A 13942-nucleotide genomic window follows, 5' to 3' on the forward strand; every position below is an offset into this window, starting at 1 on the left:
ATTAGTTCTCATACTGAGAGCCTGGCCCTTCAAACGTATCCTGAGCCCCATTTTGGAAATCCGACAGCTTTAAAGTGAATCTTTGTCAATGTGATGTATCTGTCTGTTTACAACAGCTAAATACTCTGCCAAGAAAGTGACTGAAAAACAATGTATCACATGAAGAGGAAATTTTATCTCTGAAAAGATTTTTCACGTGGCTGTGTTCCAGTGATACAAGAGCACTGGAAACCAGCTGTAGTTCCATCTCAAATGCATTTAGAGATTTGTCAATGGCACCGTTCTGATAAATGCCTCCAAATCACAGCATAGCAGAAAGCATGACGCAAATGTTTAGCGAACAAAGCCCAGGAAAAAGCCGCGGAAGATGTCGGAAATGTGACAAATGCCCCTTCTCGCTTCACCCACCTGATTGCTTCAAGTGTTTTCACAAACAAGAGAAATTTTACTTGATCTAGATTTGTGTTTGTTTTGACAGCCAAGTAAAATAAAAAATTCTCGTGTTCGAACTTTTCAGTGCGAGTTATTGCAAATTCTCTCCAGCAACCCAGGTCGTGCAGTGCCCTCATGGACATAAAACATAAATCGACCACTGCAGTCGAAAATGATAGAAAGGGGTGGCAGATGCCCCTCAAACGAGACCCTCCAACTTATGACATTGACCGATTGTCATGACAATCATACTAGCATGGCATCACAGGAGCTTGCAGATGCAAGGGGATTAACCGCGGATTAAGCAGGTTATCCCCAAGATCATGGCAATCAGTCAACACCTTTTGGCTCAAGGGTTTCCTTTGAGTGGCATTTGCCACTTTGTTCTCCGGTTGTATCGCACCATAATATGAGAGGTTTGAATGTGCAGTTGTGAACAGAGCGATATGGACCATACATTGGCGATAAAATTCATATGATGTCTTATGTAGCGAAAATAATGGGTGTTTGATACTTATGCAAGTAGATTCCACTTGTGGACTGGCATATAAAGGCAGCTGTCTTCTCTATTTATGTTGTTCAGCATAAGGGAAGAGTTGGAACGCCGAAGCATGTTCCGTATTGTTCTGTCGGCGACTGCACATTTCGGAGCTGCTGGTGGGGGGCATGGGACTTAAAGGGGCCCAGAAACACAATCTTAGTTAACTGTTTTGCCTGTTGATTGCATACAGTGAGTTATAATGGTGCTATTAGCGTCCGGTAATACCGCGTATATTCTGTTTTTTAATATTTTAATGTCCTCCCAAAAACAAATTCATGGCTCTGATGGTGTCGCCACACAGTGGCGGGTTTTTAGCAGCGGATATGACATCACCTGGCGCGAGCTTGATGATCGGACAAACAGTAAATATACTGCAAATTGTGTGAATAAATAGAGACACATTTTGTCACCTATCTGCGTTTTATATTAGATCAGCAAAAACAACTTGTTTGTCTTAGATAAAAGCCCTGCAAGGCAAGTAAAATAAAAATACACCACCAGGGGCGCTCTGGCATGGAAAAAACGCTGCCAGTCTCAGCAAGAACGAGTTACAGAGAGCAGGCAACCATGGAGTACAAACTTCCGCGACGTGCTCTGGCTGGCTGTTTTGATTGGTTGCGCCAGGTGCCGTCATTGGGAGAGCGAAATAGGAGTGGGAAGCCCCGCCAAAATCGAGTTGAGGGCAGTGTTTTGTTTGCTTGTATTTTGAAATTTCTTCACTGAAGAACTCCCGTTCCTGTGCATCGATTCCTGTAATTCTTTCTAAGTGAGCATCTGTGTGACATAAAGAACCCACCTGAAGTATAGCCGGTATTCCCCCAGGCAGTGTTTCGCAGCCCCTTTAAGCGTTTTCAGGGACCCGACTGGCTTGGCTATGGGCTTAGCTCTGACCTTTGCTGACTCTTCCGCATGTGGCCAGTGCGGACGTATCACCGGGATGAAAAGTCGTACTATGACAATGTGCTCCAGTACAGCCGCAGTCACCTGATGCTCTACCCGTACCACCTGTCCGACTACATCGTCACCAGGATGCGTATCACCCCTTTTCAGTACTACATTTCCATTATGCAGGTGAGCCAGGTGTCGGCAGTATCTGAAACACAAATTTCAAAATTGTAAACGTCCACACGTTCATCTTACTGCTTTGTGTTCGTACCCCTATTTCATATTCTTTTTTTGACGTGTAACTCCATTGATGTGTGTGTAATGTCTTATGGAGATCAGAAAACCTGAAGCGGATTAAACCCCTGCTGAATGTGATCCCTTAACAAACTGACACCTAGCACTTGCTGCTGACAGCCTTTTGCCATTTTTGCCACTGTTTTATTGCTGTCAGTTTTGCTTGCTATTTTAATTTCTGTTGCTATAATTTAAAACAGGATGTTTAATGCATTGGTGCATTGTGAAGGTGCTTGCTTACTGATTGATTGATTTATCGGTGTTTAACGTCCCAAAGCGACTAAGGCTATGAGGGACGTCGTAGTGAAGGGCTCCGGAAATTTTGACTACCAGGGGATCTTTGACGTGCACTGACATCGCACAGTACATGGACCTCTAGAATTTCGCCTCCATCGAACATCGACCACCATTTCATTTTTCATTTATTGTTCCCTTAAAGGCCCGAAGGCATTACATAAGGGGGGGGGGGGGGGGGGGGGGCATTTTGGTTTACAACGACGATGATGGGAACATGCATAACAATAAAAAGAACAGACATACAAACAAACATAAAAGGGGTTGTAGTCACATCAGGGTTTCCCAGCAGGTGATACATCATTCATTAAACATATGTCAAGCAATACTCGCTACAAAGAGCGCAGAAGTGATCAAGATCTATGTGGGGTGAATTTTTATTTTCTCGCTTAATGTTTTGTGATCAGTGCATGCAGCGATGTCGTTAGGCAGTGAGTTCCATAGTGCTATTGCGTTGGGGAAAAATGAGTTGTTGTAAGCAGATGTGTGGCCACTGATGCGTGCTATCGGGTTACCGTGACTAAGCCGGGAGGACGTTCATAGTGGGGCGGTTAATAGAGCGTGCCGTGATGTTGTGTTGTGATAAAATGTATGAAGTAAGCATAGGCGGGAAACGACGCGGCGTGATTCTAGTGTTGAGAGACGGAGGGACTGCTTGAGGGCGGTCCTGGCTTGAAAGACACGGTTCGATCCATGGCCGGGATCGAACCGTGTCTTTCAAGCCAGGAGCTGAGTGCCACAACCACTGTGCCACCGCGGCAGCTTAGTCATATTTTAATGTGTGCAAACATATGGAAGAAAAAAAGTGACAATATGAAATAGCTTGATACTAAGAAAAGATTCCACTGCCCCTTTGCTTCTGTTTCTTGAGGATTCGTTGATAAACCATGACATTGTCTTATAGTTCTTGGATTACTCAGGGTATTTTATCCTTGAGTGAGCACGGATAAATAAAAGGGGAAAACTTGAATTTTAAATTTATGACCCGACTTGGCACAAGGTGGCCTAAGTGGTCAGTACACCATGAAACCTCAACTATCATCATCATCATTACTATGCCTCCTCCTTTGGAGGTTTGTTTGCATTACCAGTGTGTACAGTCTTATTGCGATTATGTAAACGGGGTCAAATACCTTAGCAACTTGAGGGCCAGACATTGTGCTGCGTCTTGTCTGGGTGTTGATCGGTTTCCTAACTGTATTAATCGATTACTTTCAGGACCTCATGGAGCAGGAGCGAAGCTACGATTCATTACCCAATTTCACTGCAGCTGACTGTGAGTTGGAGCTTAGTGCCTTTTTTTATCCTCTCTCAACATTAGCAAACTTAGCTGGGAATCTCGATAGCTTGTCATAAAGACCAGGAATAAACTAGCTAATATATTTTGGTCAAATGTTTTAGGGGAATCCCCCAAGGTGGAGTAGATTTGTAATAAGGGAGTAATTCCTCATTGGCATCCACCCGAGCGCAGCCATACGGCTACAAAGGAAAGCTATACAGCTTTCTCAGAAACCTCGTAGTTAACGAAAAATTCATCCTGGTCCGGGGTTCGAACCCGGGACCACCGCTACACCGGAGCAGTCGCTCTACCAACTGAGCTAACCGGGCCTTCCTTTGTAGCCGTATGGCTGCGCTCTGGTGGATGTCAATGAGTAATTACTCCCTTATTACAAATCTACTCCACCTTGGGGGATTCCCCTAAAACATTTGACCAACACAGTTCCCACTTCGAGTTATTGATCAATTCACTCTCGCCCTACCATAAGCTTGCAGTCCCGGTTAGCTCAGTTGGTAGAGCGACTGCTCCGGTGTAGCGGTGGTCCCGGGTTCGAACCCCGGACCAGGACGAATTTTTCTTTAACTACGAGGTCTCTGAGAAAGCTGTTTAGCTTTCCTTTGTAGCCGTATGGCTGCGCTCGGGTGGATGCCAATGAGTAATTACTCCCTTATTACTAATATATTTTGTGAAGATTTTCCTTCCTTGCATGGTCTCTTTATTGCCTTGTAGTGTTCGCAATCTAATGCTGATTCTGTGTTGACTGTGTTTACAGGCCTGAGGCTGCTAGGAATAGGCCGAAACCAGTACATTGACCTGATGAATCGTTGCAGGTCATCAAAGGTGGGTGCCTCGGCTTACTGCGTGTTTGTCAAAAGCAGTGTTTCCTGAACTGCCACTGACACGATGTATTCAGAACTGCCTGTCACTATCGCAGTGTGTTCTATGTAACATGATGAATTTCTGATTGCACAAATTGTGCCAAAATTGACCCACAAACAGGGCATAGCAGTAGGCTGTACCTACAGACTACACCTAGTCTATGAGGAATGCTATAATACATGGAGATTTGTTTCAGTCAGCTAATACCTTTTAACTTGTGTTGATGTAGTCTCACATTTTACCTCCTTTGAAATTTTGCTGCCACAGCAGAGAATCAAATGCTGTAGCCACTGAGCCGTTGTTCTAGCAAAAAACGTCAAAAGCCCTTCATCTTATGGCGATTACCAAACAAACCAGGCAGTCTGAATCAGCATGCGACGAGCCAAAACTTGTATCCTGAAGCAAAAAGCACAGATTAAAGCTGTAGGTTCCTGTGCGGACCCATGTACAAGTCCTGTATAAGGTGCTCACATTGTGATAAGGTTAATTTACGTCACAGACATGTAAGGGTTTTGGAGTATGGCATTAGTAAGTAGTTTGTAACTTGTAATTTGAATTCTACTGACTGAAGCCTTTGCCACAGCACTAAATTCTGAGTGCCCAGTCATGGTCATACTACGTGGCTCATATCAGCTGTTTTTTCGACCAGAACAAGGAGTACACGCATTCGGTGAATGTCAGCTGTACAGCATTTGTAATGGTTGCTCAAAGGAAAGCAACAGCGTTTTTTTAACAATGATTTCTTTCTCACACGAGTGTTTTTGTTTATTTTACATACTCAAGTTAATAAAATAAAAAAATCATTTATTGTGCATTGAAATGATTTGTATATGTGAAAATACAGGAGGAGATCCCTTAGCGCATAGCTGCATCGGTACATACTCAAGTTAATAAAATAAAAAAAATCATTTATTGTGCATTGAAATGATTTGCATATGTGAAAATACAGGAGGAGATCCCTTAGCGCATAGCTGCATCGGTACATACTCAAGTTAATAAAATAAAAAAATCATTTATTGTACATTGAAATGATTTGCATATGTGAAAATACAGGAGGAGATCCCTTAGCTCATAGCTGCATCGGCACTACCTGTTAGCATGAATGTGAAAAAAAGAAATGTGAAAAAGCTCAGCTGCGACAGTTATCATGTGTGAGTTGATAATTAGTGGATGATATTCATACCAATCTTAGTTATACATACAAAGAGCGATCAGTGTTAGAAAGCAGTTATACATTATCAAATGTTGTGATTAATGTAGATACTGCCCCAAGAAGGCAGGGAAATGAAAACTCCAGTTATTCAGCTGCTGAGTGAAGGCATTTAGAAGACAAATGCATCTGCAGCTTGGTTCTTGGCCCTCGCAAGTTGTTTAAACAGTGATTAAAAAACAAGTTAGAAAGATTAGAAATAGTTAGTGAGTTAGAACCAGGGAGGTGTTCATATTGCTTGCCCTCGATGTGTCCAGTCCTTTGGTGACTTTTAAGGTCGCAGTTCTGTTTCGTTATTGTTTGTTTCATTGTACAACTTGGTAGTCTTGAATTATTAAGGCGAAAGCCTTTAATGCCTCATACTGTCGTTAGCAGACGCGTCGGCAGGAGTGTCGACAGACGTGTTGGCAGCCGTGTCAACAGATGCGTCGGCAGATTCGTCCGCATTTCGGCGTCACTGCTTAAAAGTTTCAAGGTTCCAGCATGAATAAAGGTGCATCTAGTGAATGCATGGGCTTCATAAATAAAATAAAAGGTGTAAAGTCAAGAAAATGAAAATAAAAATAAAAATAAGAAAATAAACAAAAAAATAAGATGTGAAAATAAAAATAAAAAGCATTAAAGTTAACAAAAGCAGCAAAAATAAATAAAAACAAAATATGAAAAATAAAAAGTAAATAAAAGCAAACAGTGCGCCAGGAAACGCTTTCGCCTTGCAGCACTTTAGAGAGCCAAAGTGCCCCTTGAATTTTTTCATTGATAATGCTGTTTACCTGGAGGTGGAAAAGTTTTGGATATATTTACAGCACTTTACCAGTGGTTGTCTCTGGCTACTCTTGCAGTATGATCACACGTAGCTCAGTTGCTAGCAAAACCTCATGCGACTTGAAAGCGATCACTGATAGATGGAAAAAATACATTACCACAGCTTACCACTTTGTTTTGCTGCCTTGTACTGTTAGTTCAATGAGATGTTAAAGGGACATTGAGGAGAAATTGAAGTTGGCTTGTATCGACAGAATACCAGCTCCTGATTACAAAAACGCTACTCATACTGACAACAAAGCTCTTGTAACGTAGAACAGAGCAAGAACCAAAATACAGGTATCGCCGCCACAGGCCAAACTTGCAAGTACTGGCGTGGTGACGTCATAGGACAAAGCAGTGTTGCTAGAACCAATGGTTCTAGCAACTCTAGGACCCGAGAAGCCACAAATCCCTGAGGCGCAGCCAATGCATGCGCAAATGTTCTTGACGTCGCCAGATGGCGCCACGTGCCCGGCAGCTACGCGCGCTCCTGAAGCATCGGGACCAATCAGCGCCTGTTTTCCGGCGGTAGGCGGGCTCCCGGTATTCCGCTAGCGGTAACAAGGTACACGGTATGCTAAAGGTGTCTATTTGCGAGAACTTCGTTGACGACTTCGAGAACGAGATCCATCGTAACGCTGGCAAAACGCCAGTGCAAACGTAATCGAAGCGACTGTAGCGACGGCCGCAATAGCCGATAGATGCCTTCAACGTGCGGCCGGCGGTAGCTTTCTTTTCGGCTGCTGCTAGGCCGCACTGCTGGCCGCCAGAAATCACGGAGTCTGCGGTACGTCATGTGCACGTCATGTTTCATGTCAATTAGTCCTGTGTCGTCATAGGAGAATCCCAAGTTTGAATCAGAGCGGCGGGAAAACTTTTTAACTTCGAATCCAAATTTCCTAGAAATGAATGCATCTTTCGCTGCCGGCCAAGTGGCAACAAAGCCATGACATGCTGAACTATGGGATTTTACTATAAAAAAAATATTAATAGTGCTCTCCTCAGTGTCTCTTTAACCATCTCATGAGGGAAGATTTACTTACTGGATTTAGTTGAGACACAAAGCATTCGCAGTTGTGCTGCTTAGGTAATCTCTTATTTTGAAAGGAACGGTGATAGCTCGGGGCTTTTATGTGAGGCATCATTTCCGTTCTTTTTCGGAGGCAGAAATTCTTCACGGTGCGAAGGAAGTCGGTGCGGGACCTCCTGCCCTCGAAGCCAGTGTCAGAGATGCCCATTGAACCCTGGTGGTACATCAACGTTGGCTATGTCACCGAGGACGACATAAAGGTCAGTGCTGCTCTCTAAGCTTGGCTACCTTTCACTTGGCAGCGGTGAATAGTGAGCTAGCACACATTCATTTTATGCACGAGATGGACGGGGCTTTGAGAAAGAAGTAAGATAAAACCAAACAGAATTTTCTTGTGCAATACATTTGTTTTGTGTGTTCCTGGAGTTTTTAAGGTCGGCATAAAATATATTCAATAGCAGTGTATTAACTAATGGGTAGATGGTTTGATCATGGATAAATGCAGTCATGAATGGCTTTAACTGCAACCTAACACAGTCCTTGGGTTTAAAAACCATAAAAAAGTTGTGAGTAGTGGTGTTTTAACTAATGGGTATATGTTGGAACCATGGACACATGCAGTTGTGAAGAATCTGGTTAAAGTATAATGCAGCCGAGAGTATTTTATCTCTTCCTTTGCTCAAAAATACCTCTGCGCTTCAACTGGTAGCGTATTCAGATTGGCACGATGTGGGAAGAGTACGCAAATCTGGAAGGTTGTTAAAGCACTGGTATGGGATATGCCGGACTGTATGGAAACATGAGCTAAGAAGGAAAAAAAAATGTTGTACAGTATGCACTCTTGTGGAAACAATGGGGGTGCAGAATGTGTCATGAAAAAGGTAGGTGTGCAATGTATCAAAACAGAATCTTAGAGCAGAATGTGAAATAAAACACTGAGTAATTTGGAGCTTTTTTCTTGCCGGAAATGGGTTGCAACTTGTCACATACAAGATCTCACCGAATACTGTATTTACTCATATAATTAACGGACTTCTTCTTTTCCAAGAAATCTGTGAAAATCTGAAGGGCGAGTTTGTCACCTAGGGTAATATATAAGCAAAAATAAATATTTTGGCTGCGTTAATAGCTGGTGCTTCATATTTATTTATTTATTTATTTATTAGTACCTCACAGGCCCCGAAGAGCATTGGGTGAGGGGGGCAAATCGAAAAAAAGGTATATACAGATGGAAAAAACCGTAATATCGGTACAAGAACGCGGTACAAGTCAAATACAAGAAAGGAACACGAAATTTATGCAAAACGGAGTTAAAATAACATCAGACACGAAAATAGAGGGAAAAAAAAGCGAAACACGAACATGAGAAAAAAAAAAGCAACCAGGGGCAACAGAAGTGGTAAATGGGAAAACAACGTTAAGAACAAATGCAAGTAAATATGGTAGTTGTCATGCGTGCAACGATACCTCACAGCCTGAGTTCCCAACTGGGCCAAAAATGACCGAAGAGTGTTCATAGATGTGCCTTTCAATGTACAGTGCAGTAGTTTCTTTTTTTTCCATTACTACAAGTAGACTGTTTCGTTGAACCGCAGGTTGTCTCGGCATCAGAGAAGGCAGTCATTGACAAAGTAATCGACGACGGACCACAGAAGGCGGGGACGCTGAAAGCGGAAGACGTGAGGAGTGCGTGGATGGCTGTTTATAGAGTTTATTAGTCCCCAAACTTTCCTTTCTGCTCTGCTTGCCCCACCTTTTGTTCCTGTTCAACCATTTTTTAACTCCTTGTTTCTAGGTCTCTACCTGAAGGGGTTGATCTACATTGACGTTCCGCTCGATGACCACGACTGCATATCAGGTGTGGCAGTTCTTCAATTGTCGGTGCTTTCTTTGAGAACAGTGGTGCAAGCATCTGTAATATAAAGTTTCAGGAACTATTTATTTAGTTGAAATACAGTCAAATCCATTTATAACAATACTGAAGTGCCATGGAAATACCATTGTTATAACCAATAATTGTTATAACAGGGTTGTGCCGAAAATACCATAGAACACATGCAAAAGCTGACGGTGCTGTGGCTGACCATTGTTATACCCGATATATTGTTATAACCAGTTTTGTTATAAGGGGGTTTGACTGTACCTTACAGGCCTTTAGGGCATTGTGCAACGGGGGCATCAAATTTCAAACACTATATTTGTAAGAGAATAAGCAGAACAGAATGGAAAAAAATGTGGTACACAGCAAAAGTACTTGGAACACATGAAAAAAGAACAGAGCGATAGACGAAATGACAGGGAAATAAAAAAAAAAGAGATATGTAATACAGGTTAAAACGCAGTTTGCAGGCATGAAACTCGTGTTATTATCAGTGCGTAATCAAGTCGTTGTGTAGTACAAGTCATGATACGGTGAAGGAAATACTACAAACTGATGTGAGAAAAAGAAAATGAAAAGCATAAAAGAAAAACCTAAGTACAAGAATTCCATCAATATGGCACTTAACAACTGCAGCAAAGCAAACGAAAAATTAGAAATATGGGACCGAAGGCATGTTAAGCAATGGTTTTAGTAAAGTATGTGGTAAGTTGGGGATTGAGTGCATCTGCACGAGACAGGAAGCCGGCAGTTATTAATCATCTGTAATTATTAACGCTTTTTTTCTCTTCTTTTATTATCTGCAGTGCCTCCTCTGGAAGGTTTTGTGATGAACAGAGTACTAGGAGATTATTTTGAGACATTGCTGTATAAAATATTTGTGTCTATTGATGGGAACACTCCCCTGTCAGAGGTAAGCTTCCATGGGCTAGACTTATAATTTCTTTACCTTTGTCTTGTCTCTCTGTCACTCGGTGTATGTGATGTCTCAATATTCAACATTTCTTGAAACATGCAAGAAATACGGGTTTGCGAGAAGTCAACCTCTTTTTTTTTTTTAAGTTGAGTTGTTGTGTGTAACCTCTTCTTTCTTGTCATTTTCTTTTTTTTTCCCCTTCTAGCTCTCCAGTGTGTTGAGGATCGACCTTCAACTTGTAAAGGTCAGTGCTTGCACGGTTTTTCCACTGCTTGACTGCCATGTGTGATACATGTAGTCGTTTGTCCTTCGAGTCGAATGTTGACTTGGATGTAAACCTGCAAATGACTCTGTGAATGAGTCTCATCTTAAGTTTTCTTGTCGTCAAGCGTTCTATTTTTTTTGCACTCGAAAACCGCAACACATTCATTTCTTTTTCTGGCAGTCATAAGCTGCTAGCGGAAAATACGATCAGAGATTATTGCCTTAAAGGTGCACTGAAGAGGAATCTGAACTTGTCTTTTTGCCACGGGAACTCGATCTACACGTTCCGAGCTTTCTTAGAAACTGCGATTTACTGCCCTGTGTGGCCGATTTCCCCAATTAAATCGAATTAACTACCGGCTCCCACCTTTTTTTTTTAATTCTGCCTCGTACAGTGGGCGGAGTCGATCAACGCGTGGAGCACCTTTCACCCAGTCCCGTGGCGGCTTGCCGCTCTGCCATCAGCGGAGTAATACGTAGTAGTCCGTAGTAGCAAATAGTCCGCGCGTATTTTTATTTCTTCGGGCTTATTTTGCAGCTATATTATCTGCGAATCAAACTATTTATTCATGGAAACCTAAAAAACAAAATAAAGCGAAAGAAAAGCCTCCACGGGACTGGGTGAAAGGCGCTCCACGCGTTGGTCGACTCCGCCCACCGTACGAGGTAGAATTAAAAAAAAAAGGCGGAGCCGGACGTTAATTCGTTTTAATTGGGGAAATCGGCCACACAGGGCAATAAGTCACTGTTTCTAAGAATGCTAGGAACGTGTGGGTCGAGTTCCCGCGGCAAAAAGACATGTTCAGAATCCTCTTCAGTGCACCTTTAAGTAGTGAACTGTACTTGATCACTATAGTTAGACATGATAAGCTTATGTTGAAGTACTGTAAAGTGCAATACGTGCAGTTGCTATTATAACTAGAGTACTGTATTGGTTGACATGGAAAATACACTTTTTCCACCTGAATTATTTAAAATGTGCGTTCAATGCATGGTGTGATATACTAGCGAAAATTTAATTTCAGCAGCAAAAGTAGCGGGAGCATTATGTGAGTAAGTTAGTAGCTTCTCTTCCTCAGTGCGTCATCAGAAAAAGTCTGAAACAACTTCCCATTGTTCAGGCACATTGCGAATTACACAACAGAATGTCAGCGATGGCCCGTTATGCTTGGCTTTGAAATTTGGTCTAATGATGTTTTGTTTTTTGCTACCTTGTTTTTTTTTTGACACGGCCTATTCATACTTTCTGTTTTCTCTTCCTAGAACGCTGTATCCATGTACTGTCGCCTCGGTTTTGCACAAAAGAAAAATAAAGATATGTCGGGCTTAGACCCATCCTGGCTAACACAAAACTGCAAGAAAAATGTCAAGTGAGTTGGCGGCTATTCTGTGTTATTACTGCAAGTGTTAAATTGTTATATACAGTACAACTAGCAAAAAGACATTCATATGTCTTATAATCTGGTAGCATGCCTTTCTGATTGCATCTTTCTTCTTGGTGGAAAGAGCAGTCACTATATTATGTGGCAGCTAATATTTTTTTCCGGAGTGTTGGTGGGCCGAATAAATTTATCTGTTGGGCTAGAAGACCCGTCTAGTTTTCCAGCTTCATGAAAAAAACAGTTGCGAGCTTTTTCAATTCTTTGCTTTCTGCTGCATATAAGAAAGCACAATTAATGTTTTCCCAGATGTTGACCACTTTTGGCTTTTTTTTATTATTTTATTTTATACCTCAAAGGCCCCTGGTATGGGGCATTACATGAGGGATGGGCATGACAGTTAAACAATAGTGGTCTTGATGGCGTTCTTAAAATGGATGGCGTTGATGTGATGCACGGCGTCCTGTGGTAGATCATTCCAGTTCCAGGATGACGTGTCTGTCAGAGTCTTGATACTTTTTACGTGAAAAGTTTGTTTCCACGTAAGTGTGATCTGTCTTTGCATTTTTGAAAGAAGTATATCCAAGAGATTTCTTCTTAAGTTTGCACTAAGTCACTAAGTTTGCATAGTCTGAGGCTTCTGCTTTTTAGGTACATTTCATTAATTTTTTCATTCTATTAATGCATTCATTGATTTCTCATTTATTTAATGCAAACACCACCCATTCAGGCATTATTGAAGAGGGGAGGATTGTGCAGAAAATTGGAGACAGTGATACATACATACACAGTATGATACAAGTGGATATATCGAAAATCTCAAAAGACCAACAGTTTACATTTTTTACGAGACGTGACATTTGATATGGGGCACTGTCTCTGCAGTCTAGGGCATTTGCATATACATGCCACAACACTTTTTTGTTCACTTGTGGATTTCAAGCTTGTATTTGGCATTTAAATGCTTTGCTGGGTGCACTGAATGGGCTTTGGCAATAATACCTAATAATAGCTTGCAAAAACATGACTTTTTGACTGCTTCAAAAGCACTTGCGAAAAAAATGAATTTTTTTGTTTTTTTCGATGTGCCTGATGACACACAATCAGTGGGCATTGACATGCAGTGAGCCCAGTCACTAATTTTATTTTCACTCATCCAAATCCACCGGTACTGCCTACAGGTGGGTGCTGAATATGATGTTCCTGAAAATGGTCTTTCCAGAATGCGGATCTTGAAGTGAGAGTTTAAATGTGCCTGGCAAGTTGTGTTTGCAGAAGTTGAACTCCCACGCTCATCGAGGTTTAATTTACTACCTCTTCACCCTCCACCCAGGTCGAGCACTCGGGAAGTTGAAGAGTTCATGTCGGTGTTGCACACAGAGGTTGAGAAGGAAGGCAAGCTGGTGGGGAGTGGAGAATCTGCACCTTCCCCAGACTCTGCCAGTGTCAACGAGCCAGGTATTTCGAACGAGCTTGCTGTCACTTTTTTTTATAACATATCTGTTTTATTTCCATATCACTGTATTTTTCCCTCTTTTCGCTGTACATTGTATTCTTGTCATGGGCTCTCAGCCTACTTGTTACCACTTGCCTTGGCATTTAACTTCTGAAAGCCTGTGTGTCTGTTTTCCTTAGAATGTCGTAAACTGAGAGACATGGAAATAACTGATTCCAGCGAATTATTTGAATCAGACGATGGGTCTAAATGGGTTGACAAAAGGCAAGATGGACGGCAAGAAGAGAATGGCGCGTGTACAGTCGCGGGTAAAAAAGATTAGCACACATGACGGAACACCAGAGCGCCGGAATGACAACGCGTGGCGCTGCGGTTGGCGAAGAGGCTGATAACGAGA

The 13942-nt window shown here is 42.1% G+C and overlaps 1 protein-coding gene across 1 annotated transcript in view; it reads left to right on the top strand.

The window, feature by feature from the left end:
- LOC149336060 (protein FAM91A1) overlaps positions 1-13942 on the top strand; it is a 34806-nt gene that overhangs the window by 2081 nt on the left and 18783 nt on the right. Inside the window, exons 3-12 of the mRNA XM_089552547.1 lie at positions 1893-2044; positions 3665-3722; positions 4498-4565; positions 7789-7911; positions 9247-9337; positions 9447-9509; positions 10337-10443; positions 10652-10690; positions 11974-12080; positions 13423-13547. Of these exons, the coding sequence (XP_089408673.1) occupies positions 1893-2044; positions 3665-3722; positions 4498-4565; positions 7789-7911; positions 9247-9337; positions 9447-9509; positions 10337-10443; positions 10652-10690; positions 11974-12080; positions 13423-13547 (933 nt within the window). The remainder of the gene's footprint in view (positions 1-1892; positions 2045-3664; positions 3723-4497; positions 4566-7788; positions 7912-9246; positions 9338-9446; positions 9510-10336; positions 10444-10651; positions 10691-11973; positions 12081-13422; positions 13548-13942) is intronic.

Source organism: Amblyomma mixtum, chromosome 7 (assembly GCF_055824585.1).
Source record: "Amblyomma mixtum isolate Tamu chromosome 7, ASM5582458v1, whole genome shotgun sequence".
NCBI classification, from domain to species: domain Eukaryota; kingdom Metazoa; phylum Arthropoda; class Arachnida; order Ixodida; family Ixodidae; genus Amblyomma; species Amblyomma mixtum.